At 35.9% G+C, this 20,546-nt stretch overlaps 1 protein-coding gene across 2 annotated transcripts in view; it reads left to right on the top strand.

Moving 5' to 3' along the window:
• The window catches only part of DCDC1 (doublecortin domain containing 1), a 479,157-nt gene that overhangs the window by 380,196 nt on the left and 78,415 nt on the right, over positions 1-20,546 (top strand). For both annotated transcript variants that reach the window (XM_042906361.1, XM_042906360.1), the window contains one exon: positions 8,354-8,477. In XM_042906361.1, the coding sequence (XP_042762295.1) occupies positions 8,354-8,477 (124 nt within the window). The remainder of the gene's footprint in view (positions 1-8,353; positions 8,478-20,546) is intronic.

Below are 20,546 nucleotides of genomic sequence, written 5' to 3'. Positions count from 1 at the left end.
ATTACTTCTATGTATCCAGAATCTAAATAACCAGGGAGCTCAACCAACTAGAAAAACAAAACAAAATAGCTCAGGTCAAAGACTTATTTTAAAAAGCAAAATTACAAGAGATGTCATATTTGGGTTTATATCCATTTGTATATCCATTTACATTTATACGTTAAATACATACATATTGCTGGAAATTACCGTTACTGTACTATGGGTTTCCACCATGTTTCATTGTTGATCTTAAAAAAATAACTTTGGATTGTGTTAAAGGGCTTAATTAATTATATTCAACTGAGAAAAATATAAAATTATGGAAATTTTTATGAAATTAGTATTACTTTCAGTGTAATTTCTAGACCAATTTCTCATTCTTAGACATTCCTAGTTATGCAAGATAGAGCCATGAGCATAAAGTTCTCCTTCTTAGCCCCTCACTGCCATTAAAATCCAATCTCTGTCTTAACTAATTTGCTAGTTATTAAAATAATGTAAAGAGATGGGGTAAAGAAGAATATATAACACAGATGAACAAATTCCAACTGTACTTATTAGTTTGTACAAAATATTCCAAAAATAAAATAAAATAATGTTTAATATGCAAATTTTCTTGATTTTTTATACATTTTGGCTTGTAAATTAAGGATACTCCAACCTTCGGTGCCCTGTTTCTGTTCAGGTAAAGTTACTTAAAATTTAAATCTCCAAAATATTTATATAAACTACTAAATTTATCTTTAATATTCAGTGCAAATTGCAAAATAGATGTAGCCTAAAATATTTCATGCAGTGGTACTGGTACAAGACTAGAGTGTGATATTTGACGGCTTCAAGTTTCCATGCATGTATCTTATCTTTTAACCCTTATACAGTGTTTAAAATGATTAGCTTTTGTGCATGGTTCTGATTTTAAATGACTTCTTCCCTGTCTAGAGGACTAGAATGATACAAAGCTTCAAACACAGTTCAAATCCATGAGAATCTGTTGTGCTATTATTAAATCCCATCAAAGTAGGTAGTAGTAGTTGTTGTTATTAATAGTATTATTTACAATCTACTCATTTCTTTCTCATATCCGTTTTTTTTCAGACATGGGGTACTTAAAGCTAGTCTTACAAACTGATTTCTATCAAAATCAATGTATGAAATATATGAGAGTTTTACACGAATAGTGTGCCATTTGTTGTTTCTGAGGAACCATGCAATTTTAAATTAATTATGGATGCATTCTAAGTGGTCTAATCTGTGGCTTAGATGACCTTAAAAGCTGAAAAGTGACCTGTTAAAGAAATAAATAGGTCCTCACCCAAAGCAAAGAGTTAAAGTGTTTCTCTGATGGTTTCAGGGTGTGAATCTGATAGTTTTCACATGTATGTTTCTTAGACACTGCTGCTTTGAGTTAGAATTTGCCAGAGTATTTAGAATTTACTCTATCCGAACCAAAATATATACTGTATCATATTTTCTTATTATGTTTATTACATTGTTGGAAACAACATAATAGTGTCCTGATAGAATATGAAAAAGACAATTTGCTCTTCAACTGCAACACATTTTAGGTTTGTTTTTATTTTACTATTAATTTCTAAGAGTATAAAATAATACCTTTCTATCACAGTGCATACAGTCTTGCACAATTTCTCATAGCCTGCCACAACACTGAAGTTCCATCAAAGGTGCTGAACTCCAAAAATATTATCTAAAGTGTTTTTGTTTCCCATTTCTTTATAACATTAATTGACTAGAGCATTCTGTGTATGAGTCTACTAGTCAGACTGAATTGATATGATCAATCCTGGACCTAGTTTTTGAGGGAGGAGGTATGGGTCAACTGAAATGCTGAATGATTCTGATTTTTTATCTTTTAGGCTCAGTTAAATCCAGGAGGATATTTTAACTTTGGTCATACTCCTATCCATGGGGGTAGATGCTCATTAAGTTTCATAAATAGACTTTTTATCTTTAATGGAAAGTCAGGGTTAATACAGACACTATTTTAACTAAATAAACCTGCTTTTGAACCTTATTTGGCTGTCTTGTAGGGTGTGTATATAGGTGTGTGTTTTCAAGTAGGGCTTCCAAAGCCTGAGATGTTTTGTTTTATATAATGTTTCTATTAAAAACACCTAATTGTTCAAGAATACCCTTTTTTACACTAAAGAGAAGAAGGGAAAATATTAAATAGAGATAAATTCTTCAGGGGCCAGAAAAAGGCTGCCTGCAAGCATTGCACGAATCGCTGTCTCCACCTAGTGGAGGCTTTCAGGAATTAAGATTCTGGGTCCGTAACAATGCTGTAAAGTTCTGATTTATGTTATGCACTTGTACAGTCATTACGGCTGGGCCTGCTGGTGCCATTACAGTTAAGGGTCTGTCAGCTCTTCATTTATAAGACAGAATATTAATATGTCTATTGCTTTTACATAAAAACTCATACTGTGCTGGAACTCTGAAATCTAATGGCCTTTGCTCTATGCGAATGTTTATTAATAATGTAAGTTGAACTTGATCAGCTCCTTTTAAAGACACTTTGTCGAGCTGAAGTTATATAGGAACTGCAACCAGAAGACTGAATGTTTTTCCTTGAAAGAACCTTAGAATTAAACTAAAAAATAAGTTTCTACCCATACATTCATACAAGTATGCTTTTGTAAATTATAAGCATATTGTATATTATGGCTGAAGTTTTATTTTTGAATCCTCACACTTGCAGATTAAGTCCTGTCCCAACCCCTTTGCCAAGATATTGTTTAAATTCAGTTTAGACTCTTTTATGAATAGATACCTGACCCAAGCGTATGGCTGGCTAAATATTTAAATTGCCTCTCCCTAGGCCTTCCTTTGGAGTTTTCATTCTAGTCTCCTCGAAAACAATGCTGTCTGGGGCAGCATTTCTATATGCTAAGGTTTTATTAGGAAGTGCAGTCCTAGGTCAGCAAAGTGGAAGGAAAATGAGAGCGTGGCAGGGATGGAGGGAAATAATGATACATGCTCCTGTTCTCAGTCTTGAAGAAAGCTTTCCAGTACATCAGGGATTGCTTTTTAAAAACAGAGTTGGCTCCTATTGCAGAGTATGATCTATCTTACTCCAGAATGCCAGAGTTTACCTGTAATAAGAGTATTGGGCTTACCAGAGATTTAATACAGCATCCTCACCACTTCAGATATCTCCAAAGCCACTGGATGTACCAGGTTGTAACATCCAGGTGACAGGGAGGCTTGTACTACCACTTGGACCTGCTTCAGATTCCTGTCATGCTGTGGAGGCCTGTTGAAATTGACAGCCTTCTGGGTTATCTGGCAAAAGGATCAGAGCAGTATTTTTCAAGTGTGGTACATGATGTTTCTAAAACCCAAAAGAACCCATTAGTGCTGTGTCTTTTGTTGTTGTTGATGTAGTAAGAGGTACAAAATGCAACAAATTAACATTTATCTTAGAGGAATATCCCTACATATATCAGACTAATGGACATCTAAAAAACTCCATTGATGTAGCAAACCCTTATTGCCCACCCTCTGGCAAGGAAGAGGAGACTAACAATTTGGCTACTAATATAGGAGAAAACCAAGAGAATGTGATTTCATGGAAGTTAAGAGAAATCAAGTCAAGTGAAGAAAGTGTTTTCAGGGAAAAATGACCATTTGTTAGACATTGCTGTTCAGGTGTATCTTCAGAAATGCCTTTGCCTTTTGTAATGTGAAAATCCTAATGGGCAGTTTTATTGGGGTTTCAGAGATGAAAATCTAACTGGAATTGGTCTAAGAGAAAAGAAGAGAAGAGGAAATGAGTCTTTTAAGGAATTTTCTATAAAGGAACACAATGAAATCAGGCAATAACTGAAGGTGGTTGTGGGGTGTAGAGAAGGTTCTTTTCTTTCTTTCTTTCTTTCTTTCTTTCTTTCTTTCTTTCTTTCTCTTTTTCCTTTGTTCTTTCTTTTTTCTTTCTCTCTCTCCCTCCCTTCTTTCTTTCTCTTTCTTTCTTTCTTCCCTTCCTTCCTTCCTTCCTTCCTTCCTTCCTTCCTTCCTTTGTTTCTTTTTATTTTTTTTCTATGTCAGACCTGGCAGATATTATGCATATGGAATGACCCAGAGGGCAGGAAAATTAATAGTGCAGGGCAGAAACAAAGTCCTAGATGACAGAGGATAAGGATCTAGGCCACAGGCCAAAGTTTTGGCCTTAGACTAGAGCCAAACAACTCCACTCTAGCTAGTCTAGAGGGAGGGAGTCTGGAAGATTTGCTGATGGGAAGATGAAGAAGGTCTCTTTTGAACACTTGTGTTTTGTCAGTGAAATAAGATCTCCAACAGCCCTGAGCAATGGATGACAGAGTGTGGGAGGTTTAATGAGAAGGAAATGGTGTGCTTCTCAGAGGCCTGGAGTCATTGGGCTAGAGGAAGGCAGTGGGATGCCCCAGAAGTCCTAAGGACCCACTTGAGGTTTGTGGTTGTACATTTAAAAATAGTGCTTGTCAACACTATTGGATCTGATGCTCCCTTTGTATAACAAATATTTTGTAATCCTAAAATATTATTTTACTATCCCAAAATACAATTTGTAGTTAAGATAACCTAAGCACCAATATAATTTCCAAATAAATGCCTGTCTAGTAACAATAACTATAGTAAAAGAAAAATAATTTAAAAATAAAAGTAATATATATTTCAATATAATTTCTCAGTACAGTGATACTAGATAACATGATTAAGTTTGCAGATTCTTGTTCCTATGCAAATACCAGCTAAATGTATGAACTATAAATGCCAAATGATACAGTTGTGTTATACTGGTGACTCAAAAGCCATGAATGTTAGTGTCATTAGTGATAGGATTTTTCCAAACGAGTAAATGACACACGAAGCATCAAAGTTACCCTCTTTGAGATATTTTTTTAAAGGTTTATTTATTTATTTTGAGAGAGACAGAGGCAGCACAAGTGAGGGAGAGGCAGAGAGAGACAGAGAGAGACAGAGGCAGAGAATCCCAAACAAGCGCCACAGTGTCAGCCTGGAGCCCCATGCAGGGCTCAAATTCATGAAACCCTGGGATCATGACCTGAGCTAAAACAAAGAGTTGGACGCTTAACCGACTGAGACACTCAGGCACCCCTCCCTTTTTGAGATATTAGAGGGAGTTGCATTTCTAGAAAATTTAATGTGTATTATAATCGAGCAAAAATACTTTATTATAAAATGTAGTTTGGTTTTAGGCACTTATAAATAGATATTGATCTAACATGAACATTCGGAGGGAAATTTGCAAGTGTAGAATGCAGGACAAACTTTCTTTGTGTAGGACTTTCCCACACTTTGAAGGACATTTGGTATTCTTGGTCCCCTGCCAGGTGAAATGACAGCAATGTCTTCCAATCATTGTGAGAACCAAAAAGTTCTTAAATTCTCAAAACTCTCTGTAATATATCCATACCACCTCCCGTTCTCATTGTTCTCTGTTGATCTATTGCGATTCCATGAATGGAATCTTTAATGTGTTTTCTCTAGCCACTGTCGACTATTAAGGTATAGGCTTTCAGTATGTAGAGAATTGGACCAGGGTTGGTTTCTATTTTTTAAAGCTTGAGTACAAAAAAAGGAAGAGTAGGGCAATGAGTCAGGACAAGAGCATGACTGTAATACTGGATCATGAATTCTAGCTCAGTATAGAGGGAAGAGTGGACTTGGTAGGGAGGTATGGAATGTGACAAGGTGATAGAAAAAATGGTTTGGAACATTTGGTAGAGTGAAGAATTGTTAGAGTGGGCTACTTAAATATGTGAACTAGAGAAAATGGAGATGGTCGTGAGAAGGTGGGCTTCTTGCACTTAAAATTTTAGCAGTGGTACTGTTATTTGTAATGACCAGTTCAAGGCTGTATCCATGGGAAGGGTAGCTGATGTGAGATGGAGTTAAGATTATTGGAGGCACTGAGAGGCCAGGGGGGATTGTCTACTTAGATATTTAAAAGATGTTGAATGATTACCAGAACAGAGGGGGAAACAACAAAAGCAATCCAGGATGGTAAAATCTTTAATAAATGAGCAGAAAGGGTAAAGAGGAACTGATATGAATGCAACAAGGAAGGCTAATAGGTGCTCTGGTCTATTGGAATGTGCTTCAAAGCAAAGACCTTTGGAGGAGGATGCAGGAACAATAGTCTGGAAGTGGTGACGAGGAGCAAGAAAGAGAGCTTCCACACACACCTCCAGATAATTTAGTTTTCCTTTAGCATAAGAATCAAAATTTGTTTTTTATTTTTATTTTTAAAGTTTGTTTATTTATTTATTTTGAGAGAGAGAGAGAGAGAGAGAGAGAGAGAGCACAAGCAGGGAAGGGGAGAGAGAAAGGGAGAGAAAGAACGGTTCTCAGGAATTGTGATATCATGACCTGAGTCAAAGCCAAGAGTCAGATGCTTATCTGACTGAGCCACCCTGGCTCCCCTAGAGAGATTTTCAATAGAAGCAGATCTTTAGGAGATTGCCAGGTATTCAGAAAAATAAAAATTGATGTGAACTAATTATGTGTTCCTGTCATTTTCACCAGCAACAGCAGGAGTTTACTACCTTCCGATGTTACTCATTTTCCTATAGTTCAAATATGTTGTCTAAAAGAATGAGCTTTCCATTTCCCCTTAGACTTCATTTCAAGTGGTTGGGTATTTATTGTATGTAGCTAACATTCTGGGGGCATCAAACTAAAACATATGATTTCACTGAGAAATATAACACAGGGGCTATATGCCCTGGCTTCTAAGAGCCTTCAACTTGGTTCCACCTGGTTCCATGTTGGTAAGGAACGGGTCTTTCCTGCCACCCCACCCCTCACCATCAGGCCCCAAGAATTTCCATCAATCTTATGGGAAATCTGGGCCCTTGAACATAAGATTGAGTACTGCAGTTGGTTCTGATGGGGACGGGCTATTTCAGAAAACTTTTAAGCTCAGATGACCATCACATGTGCTCAAAAAGTGTAGGTGATGGGCTGCTTCTTGTATTCTCATTCATTAATCAGTGATTTGTTATTTTAATAAATGTCCATCATTTTATTTCTAGACTCGGTATGACTTAGCTATAGTGATTATTCTCTTGCCATAGTGTTAAATTTTATTGGCTAATATTGATTTAGGAATTTTACCTCTTTAAGTAAAATTGCTGTATTACTTCTTAATTACCACTGGTGGACTTTATTATGAAGCTTATCTCTCTTTCGTGGAATAAATGAACTAGTTTTCTCTATCTTTATGATTTAAAATATTTTATGTAGCATGAAAATGATCTGTTCCATGACCTGTGGAGTTATGTAAGCAAGAGCATACTCTGTATTTTCTGTTTCAAGTCTATGAGTTTTTTTTTAATTTTATTTATTTCATCAGAATTTTTGCATTTATTAAACTACACATGCATAATATATTCTTTAAGCCCTTTCTATGCTAAATATTTAGCTCAGTTTTCCTGTTTGGATTGTATTATATTAATCTAGTTTTATTTGCAAGAGATTTGCTTTTTTATTTTTATTTCAAAAACTTTTTTTTGAATCATTCTACTGATGTTCTGTTTTTTAATTTATTTATTTCTATTTAAATATTATTTCCTTTCATGTATTTTCCGTGGGACAATTTTATATATATATTAAAATAATTGACTTGAATATTTATTAGTTCTTCTCAATTTTGCTTTTAATAAAAAAGCACCTAACATCATAAGTTAACCTTGATCTCATGACCCACTATGAAATCACGACCTGAGTGGAAATCAAGACTCAGACACTGAACCAACTGAGCCACCTAGGTGCCTCTAAAATTTTTACATTGTTAGTACATGGCAAATATTACAAATGTTCCAAGAATTGTTGAGAAAGAGGTATTTTCTGTTGGTAGGCTACAATGTATATAAACAAATGGTCATACTTACATTTATTGGTTTTATCAGTCAGATATTTCATGTCCTTATGTGTTACTCTAGAAAAACTTACCTGGTGGTTTATAATCTGTTGGTCTTGTAATGATGTCTCTCACAATAATTGTGTTTATGTCAGTTTCTCTTTGAATGTCTCTACAAAGCTTTGCTTGATTTTTTCTGTCAGTATTATTTTGTTATTTATATCATTGCTATTATAAAATGGTTATTTACTTTGACTTTTCTTCAAATTCCACTGTCAGTTATAACACTGCCAATGTTTCCTTATTTAAAAAAAATTATTCTTTCATTTTAAAATTGCGTTTTTGTATGTCTCTTGTACACAGCAAATGATCAGATTTGGGTTGTTAATTCAAACTGAACTTTGCCTAGTACATAGTAAGAAGTACTCAATAAATATTTTAAAATCATATTTAATCTTACTAAATTCCTTTTTGTCTCTTATTTTGTTTTAGGTGGGCCATAAAACACGAAGGGACTAATAAACCGGGCCAGTGGAAACATTCCAGAGTTGAAAATCCTCTCTGGAACAAGCTTACCTACATGTGGCCAGTTCTTCCCAGTGGCGAACTTAATAAGGTTGTATTTAGTATAAGACGTGGTTGTTAAGATTTACTTCTAGTCCCAACATGTGGTAAATTTTTCTGAAAATTTCCATGAAACTTGAATTACAGTTGTTAGGTGCAAGAGATCAATTAATTCTGTTGTTCTACCAATTAATTAGAAAGATGTGTCTGAGTCTTTCTTTATTGAAATGAATTTAGTTCATCTTGTAGTCTGTCAAGTTTTTCCTTATGTATTGTGAAATTTGGTTCTTAGAAACACACATATTTGGAAATATTATTTCTCTCTCATGAATTGAAACTTTTATCATTCAGTAAAGATTCTTCCTAGCTCTAGTAAAAATCTCAATTATGCAATATTAATAGAAATTTCCCAGCTAATTATTATTTTTTTTATTTTTACTTGCTTAATATATCTTCTTTCATTTCTTTTACTTCCTATATTTGTATATTCTGTTTTAGGAAGTTCCTTGGTATACAGTTAATATGAAAACAATTATCTGACAATCTTTAAACTAAAGGATTTGGTCTTTTCTATTTATTGTCACAACAGATATTTTTGGATTATTATTTGCTTTCTATATGTCCTGGTTTTCTTATGTTTCATTTTTTCTCCATTTTTATGTTCTTTTAGATTGACTTTTTTTTTCTCATTACATTTCCCCCTAGTAGAGTTTGGAAATTATACACTCCATTTCCATTCTTTTGTGTTATTACTCTGAATGTTTAAGCTTGCATATGTAAGTGATCAAAATCTAAAGTAAACAAATACATTTACTCTTCTCCCAAATAATTGAGAACATTAGAATACCTTAACTTCAGTCACACAATTTGTAACATATGCTATTATTGCCATGAAATTTATCTTAAAAAAAATTTTTTTAGGGGAGCCTAGGTGGCTCAGTCGGTTGAGCGTCCGACTTTGGCTCAGGTCATGATCTCACAGTCTGTGAGTTCGAGCCCCGCATCGGGCTCTGTGCTGACAGCTCAGAGCCTGGAGCCTGCTTTGGATTCTGTGTCTCCTTCTCTCTCTTCCCTTCCCCTACTCATGCTCTGTCTCTCTCTCTGTCAAAAATTAACAAACATTAAAAAAAATTTTTTTTTAATTTTTTTAACATTTATTCATTTTTGAGAGACAGAGCATGAGGGGAGGGGCAGAGAGAGAGGGAGACACAGAATCCAAAGTAGTCTCCAGGCTCTGAGCTGTCAGCACAGTTCTGAGAGCTCAGAGTGCTGACAGCTCAGAGCCCGATGCAGGGCTCAAACCCATGAGCCCTGAGATCATGGCCTGAGCTGAAGTTGGACGCTTAACTGACTGAGCCACCCAGGCTTCCGTGAAATTTATCTTTTTAAAAATTTCCCCAAAATTTTAAATTCTTATATGTAGCAAATATTTATTTAGATTTAGCCCCATTCCTTCCCCCTCTTTATTGTTATAATTCCTTCTTCTATCTCAGTCCTTCCACCTGTGATTACTTTTCTTCTATCTAGCATACCCTTCTTTAAGTTATTGGTAACAAACTCTTTTCGTTTTTACTTATCTGAAAATGTCTTTCTTTTGCCCTCCTTTGTATAAGGTATTTTCACTTAGTGAATGGAAGATGTCATCACTGACTTCTACCTTCCATTGTTGTTATTGAGCAACCATCTATCATTCTAAATGTTAATCCCTTGAAGGTAATCTTTTCTCTGGCTACTTTTAGTATCTTTCCTTTTCTTTGATATTTTTCAGCTTCACCACAAAATGTCTAAGGGAGGATTGCTTTTTATTTTTCCTGCTTGGTGTTCTTGAATCTGTGGATTGGTACCGTGCATCATTCCTGGAAATTTATCACCCATTGTCAAATAGTCTCTGTCCTATATCCCTTCATTCCATTCTTTACAGAAAACCCTGATTAGGTGTGAGCTAGAGCTTCTGATTTTGACCTCCATGCCTCTTAATCTCTCTTTTGTATTTCTCATGTCTTTGTCTCTTTATGGTACATTTTTGCATTGTGTTTTTAGGCATTTTTCTTTCAGATAATTAATTTTCTCTTCATCTTTATCTCATGTATTTTAAACTACAAGTGAGGGTCAACCTGTGTGGTATGAATTCTCAGTGAAGATTATTTTTCTCTTCTACACAGAGAAAATGTTTGAAATAATCTATTTTACTTGCAGCCACCTGGAGGGTATCATTTCTGGTTTGCCTTTTCAATATTTAACTTACTGTGACTCTTCTTTTATGAGGGGAGAGAGTTTTCTGTTAGACTTCCCACTTTGGGTAGGTCTTGAAATTTGTCTCTTGTGTCCTTCCCCTGCAAGACAATGGAAGGAGAAACTCAAATTCATTGGGGTGTGTCAAATTTCCTAAAAATAAAATCCAGTTTCAGCATTTTGTTTACCTCTCTGGGTCCCTAGTATATTTTGCTTTATCCTCATGTCATTGATACACTCTAAAGATTTTTAGAACTATTTTCTCCTGATTTTTTTAGTTGTTTTGTCATGCTTTCTGATTTCAATCAAGTTTTCTCTTTCCCTTAAGTCACAGTTTCCTATGCCTCCTCACTGATTAAATGAGTCTCAGCACTTTAGGAAAAAGACAGATGGAGTCTGAAGCCAAGAAGTCATTTACTTAGGCCCCAAAGATATTCTTATATTTAGACGTTCTTATATTTAGTAGTGAAGCAGCAGTCTAGATATGAGTTTTGTTAAGTGGGAAATAAGTTCTTCCAAATACCAGAGGCTGTGGGTTGGGCAGCCTGAGTCGGTGACTAGGTAAACTATGTGTCTAAGACTCGTGTTTGCAGCACTAGTGAGAGCCAACATGGAGCCAAGGGCAGAGAGGTGGCACAGAGAGACCAATGGGCCCAGAATAAGCCAAGGAAAAAAACTGCGAATTGTACCAACTCACCAATTCTAGATTTTTCTCCAGAGGTTCAGGAAAAACAGAGGCTAAAACCCAGAGAGGAGACAGGATAACATACCCCTCAACTGATGGTGTTCAGATGCCAGCAGGTTGTCCAGTGGCCAAAGAGCACAAGAGGCCAATACACAGATGCCTCTGAGGATCAAGGCTGCGTACTCACCTGTAGACCATGGACCCCTATCCCAATGGTATACAGTTTATAGAATTTTCATCTACCTGAAACAACACTGAGGAAGGGGAAGGGAAGGGTATATCTCTGAAAGGAAACAACAGTTCTGGTAAAAATTTGAAACTTCAGTTTGGTTGAATACGTATAGAAAGGACACAGCTAAAAACAAAAACCAAAAAAGCTGTTTTAAACTGGCAGAAATTGGAACACCTCTAATTGGAATATCAAGCTTCCTACCACCCAGTGGGGTGGGAGGTGAACAGAGATGCCTCACAAGGAAGTGTTCTTTTGTAGGAAAAGAGAGAAAATTATAATAATTTCAAATTTCACAGCTATTGTGCCTACATCTTTAACTTCAGTATATAAGTAAAATAATTCAGTTAATTAATTAATTGATTTAAATGATGCATGGTAATTATATTAGGAAACCTAAGTTAACCCCGTTCCTTTAAAATTTACCATTACAAAATGCATTTTTGTGAATGGTCTGAGATTTGACAGCTACATGGTCTTAGGAATAAAAATGGACAACTGCAAAGTTCTCTAGCCATTCAAACAGAATAATAGCATTTGGGTGGAGAGATAAGACTGTACCCCAACAAAACTCTGGTCCTCACTGATAAACCAAAAGGAAAGGACTAAGGCATTAAATTAGCTAAAATAAGACAAATTGACCGTGTATTTCAAAATGACTCAGCCTAAGAGTACTCTTAGTTCTTGCAATGTTTGAGAAAGAGAAGAAAACACTTACCAGGCAGGGAACTTAAAAAGTTCTTACTCAAATTAAATATAATCTGTTTTATATGGAGGAGTTTGAACTCACAAACTCATGAACTGTGAGATCATGATCTCAGCTGAAGTCAGACACTTAACCGACTGAGCCACCCATGCACCTCAGGATATCAGTATTCTTAAGATATGTTAAAACCTTATAAAATTATAAAGTTAATGAATTCTTTTTGTTTATTCTGTGACTAAATTCGCTGGAATAATTTATCGGAACTCAAGCTATTTTCTTATCCCTTGGGAAAAAAGTTGTAAATTGAGAAGTTGTATTTTTAAACACTTAAAGGTAAGGAGCAATGGATTTTCATATTCAAGGATGAAATTGCTGGAAAAGTGAGATTAAAGAGACTTAAGATTTTGGAATGGGCCACTGGATAGTGATTTTTAGATTCCCAAATTATTAAATTAAAATGTAACTATTAGGAGAGCCCATTTTAAACAAAATAGTGAAAAGTAAACATTTTATTAATTTTTTAAGACATTAAAAAGGGGAAGTGTAAGAAGGCCCAAGCCAGGGAATTGAAGAATCCATTAGTTTATTATTTTTTTTATTAAATTTTTTTTAAGATTTATTCATTTTTGAGAGAGAGAGAGGGAGAGAGAGAGAGAGAGAGAAGAGAGAGAGAGAGAGAGAGAGAGAGAGAGAGAGAGAGAGCGGGGGAGGGGCAGAGAGAGAGGGAGACACAGAATCCGAAGCAGGCTTCAGGCTCTGAGCCGTCAGCACAGAGCCCGATGCGGGGCTTGAACTCACGAACCGCGAGATCATGACCTGAGCCACAGTTGGACACTTAACTGACTAAGCCACCCAGGCACCCCCCCATTAGTTTATTATTAATGACACATAGATGAAGGAGGACCAGTATGATTAAGAAATTTAGGTAACTAGTTAAGAGTTGGACTTTCCAAAGAAGCACAGCCTCTCTCTTTTCATGAGAGAGAGGTGAAAGAGAAAAAGCAGAATTATCAGCATAAGTGAGCACCAAGACCCATCTCTTGACAATGCAGCAACAGCATGGAATATTGTGAACACAGAGAAGACCAATAAAGAAATGAATGGGAACATAAGAATTCCAATGGAGAAAATGTTGGGGAGGAAATAGCTCTCCATGCTTATTAGTTAATTACACATGTTTTGTTGTCCTTCAAGATAATATTACATTTCTTTGGGTTGTGTTCCATGGTGTCTCATATTATAGAGAAGACCCTTGGGCTTACTTCATTTAACTGGAAAGCAAAGGAAGCTGTCTGAAGTCAGCAATTGGTTGGTACTGTGGGGCTACAGTTGCTGTCTGTAGCAATTTAGGAGCTTAGGAACTTTTTTAAACTTTTAGTTTAATTCCAGTTAGTTAATATACAGTGTAATATTAGTGTCAGGTGTACAACATAGTGATTCAGCAATTTCACACATCACCCTGCGTTCATCATGACAAGTGCACTCCTTAATCCCCATCACCTATTACCACCCCCTCCCCCTCTGCTGACCATCTGTTTGTTTTCTATCATTAAGAGTCTGTCCCTTTTTTTTTTTAACTTTTTTTTTTAACGTTTATTTATTTTTGAGACAGAGAGAGACAGAGCACGAACGGGGGAGGGGCAGAGAGAGAGGGAGACACAGAATCGGAAACAGGCTCCAGGCTCTGAGCCATCAACCCAGAGCCCAACGCGGGGCTTGAATTCACGGACCGCGAGATCACGACCTGAGCTGAAGTCGGATGCTTAACCGACTGAGCCACCCAGGCGCCCCAAGAGTCTGTCTCTTGATTTCTCTCTCTCTCTCATTTGTTTTGTTTCTTAAATTCCACATGAATGAAATCATATGGTATTTGTCTTTCTCTGACTGACTTATTTAGCTTAGCATTATACTCTCTAGCTCCACCCATGTGGTTGCAAATGGCAAGATTTCATTATTTTTTATGGGTGAATAATATTCCATTATATATACATATATATGTGTGTATACATATATATACATATATATATGTATATATATGTATACACACACACACACACACACACATACACACACACACCACATCTTTTTCTTCCCAACATCTTTTTTATCCACTCATCAATCGATGGATACTTGGCCTGCTTCCATATCTTGGCTATTTTAAATAATGCTGCTATAAACATAAGGGTGCATGTATCCCTTGGAACTGTTGGGTTTTTGTTTTGTTTTGTTTTGGTTTTTTTTTTTATTCTTTGGGTAAATACCCAGTACTGTGATTGCAGGATTGTAGGGTAGTTCTATTTTCAACTTTCTGAGGAATCTCCATCCTGTTTCCCAGGGTGACTGCACCAGTTTGTATTCCTACCAACAGTGCAAGAAGATTCTTTCTCTCTCCACATCCTTGCCAACACCCGTTGTTTCTTGTGTTGTTGATTTTAGCTGTTTTGACAGGCATAAGGTGATGTCTCATTGCAGTTTTGATTTGCATTTCCCTAATGATAAGTGATGATGATCATCTTTTCACGTGTCTGTTGGCCATCTGTACGTCTTCTTTGGAGAAATGTCTGTTTATGTCTTCTGCCGACTTTTGAATTGGATTATTTGGTTTTTAGGGTGTTAAGTTTTAGAAGTTCTTTATATATTTTGGATACTAACCCTTTATTGATATGTCATTTACAAATATCTTCTCCCATTCCATAGGTTGCCTTTAAGTTTTGTTGATTTTTTTTTTTCACTGTGCAGAAGCTTTTTATTTGATGTAGTCCCAATAATTTATTTTTGCTTTTGTTTCTCTTGCCTCAGGAGACATTTTGAGAAAAAAATTGCTATAGCCAATGTCAGAGAAGTTACTGCCTGTGTTCTCTTCTAGGGTTTCTATGGTTTCAGGTCTCACATTTATGTCTTTAATCCATTTTGGCTTCATTTTTATGTATGGTATAAGAAAGTGGTCCAGTTTCATTCTTTTGCATGTTGCCGTGCAGGTTTTTCAACACCATGTGTTAAAGAGACAGTTGTTGTCCCTTTGGATACTTTTTCCTGCTTTGTTAAGGATTAATTGACCATATAACTGAGGGTTTATTTCTGGGTTTTCTATTCTATTCCAATGATCTATGTGTCTATCTTTGTGCCAGTACCATACTCTTTTGATCACTACAGCTTTGTAACATAACTTGAAGCTTGGAATCGTATACCTCCAGCTTTGCTTTTCTTTTTAAAGATTGCTTTGGCTATTTGGGATATTTTGTGGTTCCATACAAATTTTAGGAATATTTTTTTCTAGTTCTGTGAAAAATGCTATTGGTATTTTGGTAGGGATTGCATTACATGTGCAGATTGCTTTAGGTAGTATAGACATTTTAGCAATATTTGTTCTTCCAATCCATGAGCATGAGATGTCTTTCCATTTCTCTGTGTCATATTCAATTTCTTTCATTACTTTTTTATAGATTTCAGAGTACAGGTCTTTCACCATTTGGTTAGGTTTATTCCTAGGTATCTTATTATTTTGGTGCAATTGTAAATAGAATCATTTTTTTTTTAAAATTTCTCTCTCCGCTGCTTCATTATTGGTGTATAGAAATACAACTGATTTCTGTACATTGATTTTGTACCCTCTGACTTTACTGAATTTGTTTATCAGTTCTAGCGGGTTTTTTTGGTGGAATATTTCAGGTTTTCTATCTATAGTATCATGTCACCTGCAAATAGTGGAAATTTTACTTCTTCCTTACTGATTTGGATGACTTTTATTTCTTTTTGTTGTCTAATTGCTGTGGCTAGGACTTCCAGTCAATGTGACAGTAATGAGAAGATTATTCTCCGTCATCTCTCCCATTTCATGATCATTTATGTCTAAAACTCGTGTAAATGTTGATTTGCTCTGAATTGCCTAAGTTCTTTGTTGTAAAGTAATTACAGGTAAGTTCTGAACTTCTTTCTTTTTTTTCACTTTTAGAGAGAGAGTGAGAGAGTGCTCACATGTGTACCTGCGCACACAAGCAGGGGAGGGGCAGAGGGAGGGAGAAAGAGAATTTTAAGCAGGCTCCACACCCAGAAGGGAGCCCATTGAGGGGCACAATCTCATGACCAGCCCTGAGATCATGACCTGAGCCAAAATCAAGAGTTGGACACTCAACCATCTGAGCTACCAGGTGCCCCAGTCCTGAATTTACTTCTTAAAGAAATTATGTAACTTCACTCTCACCATCCCTCACATTAAGTGAAAATTTATATAATAGGAATGCCTCAAATGAAACTACACAATGAGTTTGTCATAACATATTTCTTTTCAGTAACTGTAGTAAGGGAGAACAGCCCCATGTTCCTCCATTGATGATAGGTACATATCTTTATATACACCTTACAGTCTGTCCTTTGCTTTTAAATTCCATGGAGATAAAATGCCCTCAATGAAGGTCAGGAATACAGAAAAACTTTATTAATTCAAAGTTTGTTTGTTTAGAGGGGTGATGAGTTAGCCTCATTGTATGCCATCATTATAAACATATTTACTAAACAAAATATTATATTACAATATAATGGAAAAAAGACTAAACTGAAAAGCACTCTACTCATGAGACTTTGAACATTTATTTACACTGTGTTTATCCTAATTAAATGCAATTCATTTTATTTATTCACTCATTTCACAAATTAGAGCATTATAATAAGATACTGTTTCAGAATATTTAATTTTCACAACCTTCAGATTTTGTTTATAACATTTAAAGCACATTTTTGAACTATGTGTTTGTTCAATATATTTGCAAGATTCTAAATATTTTTCAAGAGAATATAAATTAGTAAATTTTCCTTATTATACTAGCTTTTAAAAAGTGGTCTCTTTTCCATGAACTAAAGGCCATGCATTTTGGTCTGTATTATTCTCACATGCCAGCATGTCTCCCCAGCACACCTGGATCTTAGACACTGCTAGGATTCTAAGGCCACATCTGTTGTGATTGTTTGAGCTTTCTGCCTGCCTATCATGACTTCTCCATCCTTTGGGTATTGGTACCCATATCCCCTTTAGGAAACTTCTTCCATTAATAGTTCATGCGGATTATGGTCTCATTGCTTGGGTTCCTCAGAAAGCAGAATCTGAGGCAAATGGCTTCTATGCTACTATCTCGTTAGGATGTGCGATCCCAGGGACAAGCAGGGAAGGAAGGAGAGCCAATAAGTGATGTGCTTTCAAGCTGTCTTTCAATAAGCCATTTAAACAGTGATTTTAGGAGAGTCTCTCCTGCAGGAGAAAAAGGAAAGAATTGATCCATTAACTTCCATCTCATTTGGGTCAAAGGTTTGCCCCAAGTTCACACAGCGAGAATGATGGCTCAAAAATTCAAATTCAGGAAGTCTGACTCCAGAGCCCAAGCTCTTAGCCACTTCACGAGATGCTCTTCTGAATGTTAGTGATAAGAACTAAGAAGAAAATAGAAGCAAGAATAGGGGATAGAGAATGTTGGTGGGGCGGGGGGGGGGGGGGAAGGTGAGGCAGGACAGGGTTTGGAAATTTCTGATTGCCTTGAGAAGCTTTTATTGAGGTGATACTTGAGTAAAGACCTGAAGAACAAACAGCTCCCTAGGGCAAGAACATGCCAAGAAATGCAAAGAGCCTGCAATGGTGTCTTTCAGGAACAATGAGGTAAATATGGCAGCAGTATTTGTGAGCGGGAGAGCAGTGGGAGATAAGGTCAGATGGGGTAGAGATCATGCAGAGCCTCGTAAGCCATTTGAAAATCTTTGACTCTTACTGAGATGGGAGGGTGTGGAACAGAGGAGTTAGAGGAGTGATGTGCTCTGACTTAAGTATAACAGGATCATTATAATAATGGAACAAAAGGGGGATAAGATGGAAGCAAGAATAAGCAGAAGAGTTTTGCAATTTGTAGGTAAGAGAAACTAGTGGACCAGCACTGTGGGAGTGGAGGTGTTTAAGAGTAGAACAGTCCTAGATATATTTGAAAGTAGAAGCAGGTTTTGCTGATGGATTAAGTTAAAAATAAATAAATAAATAATTAGAAAAGGCCCAATATTGGGAAATTTAGATAGACATTTTAATTAACTCATGGGATAAAGAAGAAATCATGATGAAAAATTAAAAAAGAAATACTGTATTTAAGAACCAAAACAAAATGTGTGAGATGTAGCCGAAGTGTACTTGAAGGAAATGTACAACCTTAAATACTTAAATTGAAAAAGAAGAGAGGCTAAAAATTAATGAGATAAGCTTCCAATTTGAAAAGTCAGGAATATAATAGCAAAACAAACTCAAAGAATTAGAAGGAAAGGCATAGAAAGTTATAAGAGCAGAAATTGATACGATACCTACAAAACAAATCAACAAAGTCAAAAATTTGTTGCTTTGATATACCTGGCCAAACTGATTAAGAAAAAATAGTAAAGGTACATAATATTAGAAATAAAGGAAAGATGTAAACACAGATACTGAGAGATTAAGGAGATAATAAGAGGATAGTATAAGTAACTTTATGCTAATAAATATTATAACTTAGATAAACAGAATGGTCAACGTCCTGCACAGAAGTAACTTAGAGTGGAGTCAAGAAGAAGCAAAAAGCCTGAATAATCCAACAATTGTGGAAGAAATAGAATCAATAGTTAAAATCTCCCCACCAAGAGAACACCAATACCAAATAGACTTGTTGGCAGATAAAAAAGAAGCGACACTGTCTAACTCATTTCATGAGGTTGGGACAAACTTAATACCAAAACTCGACAAAGTTAGTATAAGAAATCTACACATTAATTTCATTTATGAACATACATGCAAAAATCCTAACGTAAATACTAGCAAATTGAATTTAGCAATCTGTAAAAAAGATAAGACACTGTGACCAATTTAGATTGATCCACGAATGCAATATTAGTTTAAAATTTCAAAAAATTAGGGATGGCTCGGTGGCTCAGTCAGTTAAGCCGCTGACTTCAGTTCAGGTCATGATCTCCCAGTTTGTGAGTTCAAGCCCTGCGTCGGGCTCTGTGCTGACAGCATGTGAGCGTGGGGCCTGCTTCGGATTCTGTGTCTCTCTCTTCCCTTCCCCCACTCATGCTCTCTTTCTCTCTCAAAAATTAAATATTAAAGAAAAATTTTTTAAATTAATTAATGTAATTAACACAGAGCCGATGAAAGGATAAATAATCATACAAACACATCTCAACAAATGCAGATAAAAAGATTTTTATATGACTCAATGGACATTCACAAAAAAAATCTTACCAAAATGGGACTGATAGGAAGTTATGCAGAGCATTAATATCCCACACAGACTTTTAGAAAACTAAGCAAGCTGGTTCATAAATACATATGAAATATTAAAGGGCCAACAGAAGCCAGTTTCCAAAGAATAATAACAAGGTGAGGGTAGTTGCCCTGTCAAATATCAAAACTTATCAAATACAAAGCTGTTGTAATCAAGGCAGTAGAGTCCTGTATAAGGATAGGGAAATCAACAATTGAAGAGAATAGAACACATAGAAACAGATGCACACTTAAATGGAATTGAGGTATTTTACAGGATGGTCATTGCAGATTAATGGGGGATTAATTGCTGCCAGGACAATTATTTATGCAGATAGGGAAAAAAACGAAAGAATTTAGACCTTCCCTAACAACATCATCTCTGATCATCTGTCCCCCTATTTACTCTTCTTCCACAAAAGTTTATTTTTGTGACTAGCCATACCATCCACCCAGTTGCTCAAACTACAAACCTGGGAGCAATCCTTGCCTCTTTTTACCACCCAAATAGCATGTTCTGTTAATCCTTAAGTCTCTTACCTACATTATGCCCTTTTTACCCATCCTTTACTGCACTAACTCCAACTGTAACTTCAGATCTGCTACACTGCATTTTTAAGGTAGGTTCTCCTCCTGTGTGGTCCCATCACACCCAGTTCTCTGTTGCGGTTGTACACACACTATTGTAATTGCCAGTTTATTTCTAGGTAAGTTTTTGAGGCCATGCTGGAAATTCCTTGAGGAAGAGTATTCTGTCTTGTGCAGTTTTATTTCCAGTGCCTACTACTGTGCCTGGAATATAGTAAACCATCAATCAATATTTAGAAAATGCATGAATTAATAAATAAATGAATGAATGATACAAAGTAAGTGAGTTTGGCAACTGAAACATCTGAAATTTGTCCAAGTTCTTTTGTCCTCTCATTCTGGTTTTTGGAGAGCTCCTCAAATATGTTCTTTTTGCCAAATAGATCTAGCTTAAGATGATACTATCTCAGACTATTGTAA

The sequence above is a fragment of the Panthera leo genome, chromosome D1 (assembly GCF_018350215.1).
Source record: "Panthera leo isolate Ple1 chromosome D1, P.leo_Ple1_pat1.1, whole genome shotgun sequence".
NCBI lineage: Eukaryota > Metazoa > Chordata > Mammalia > Carnivora > Felidae > Panthera > Panthera leo.
This window is presented reverse-complemented; position numbering and strand designations above follow the sequence as displayed.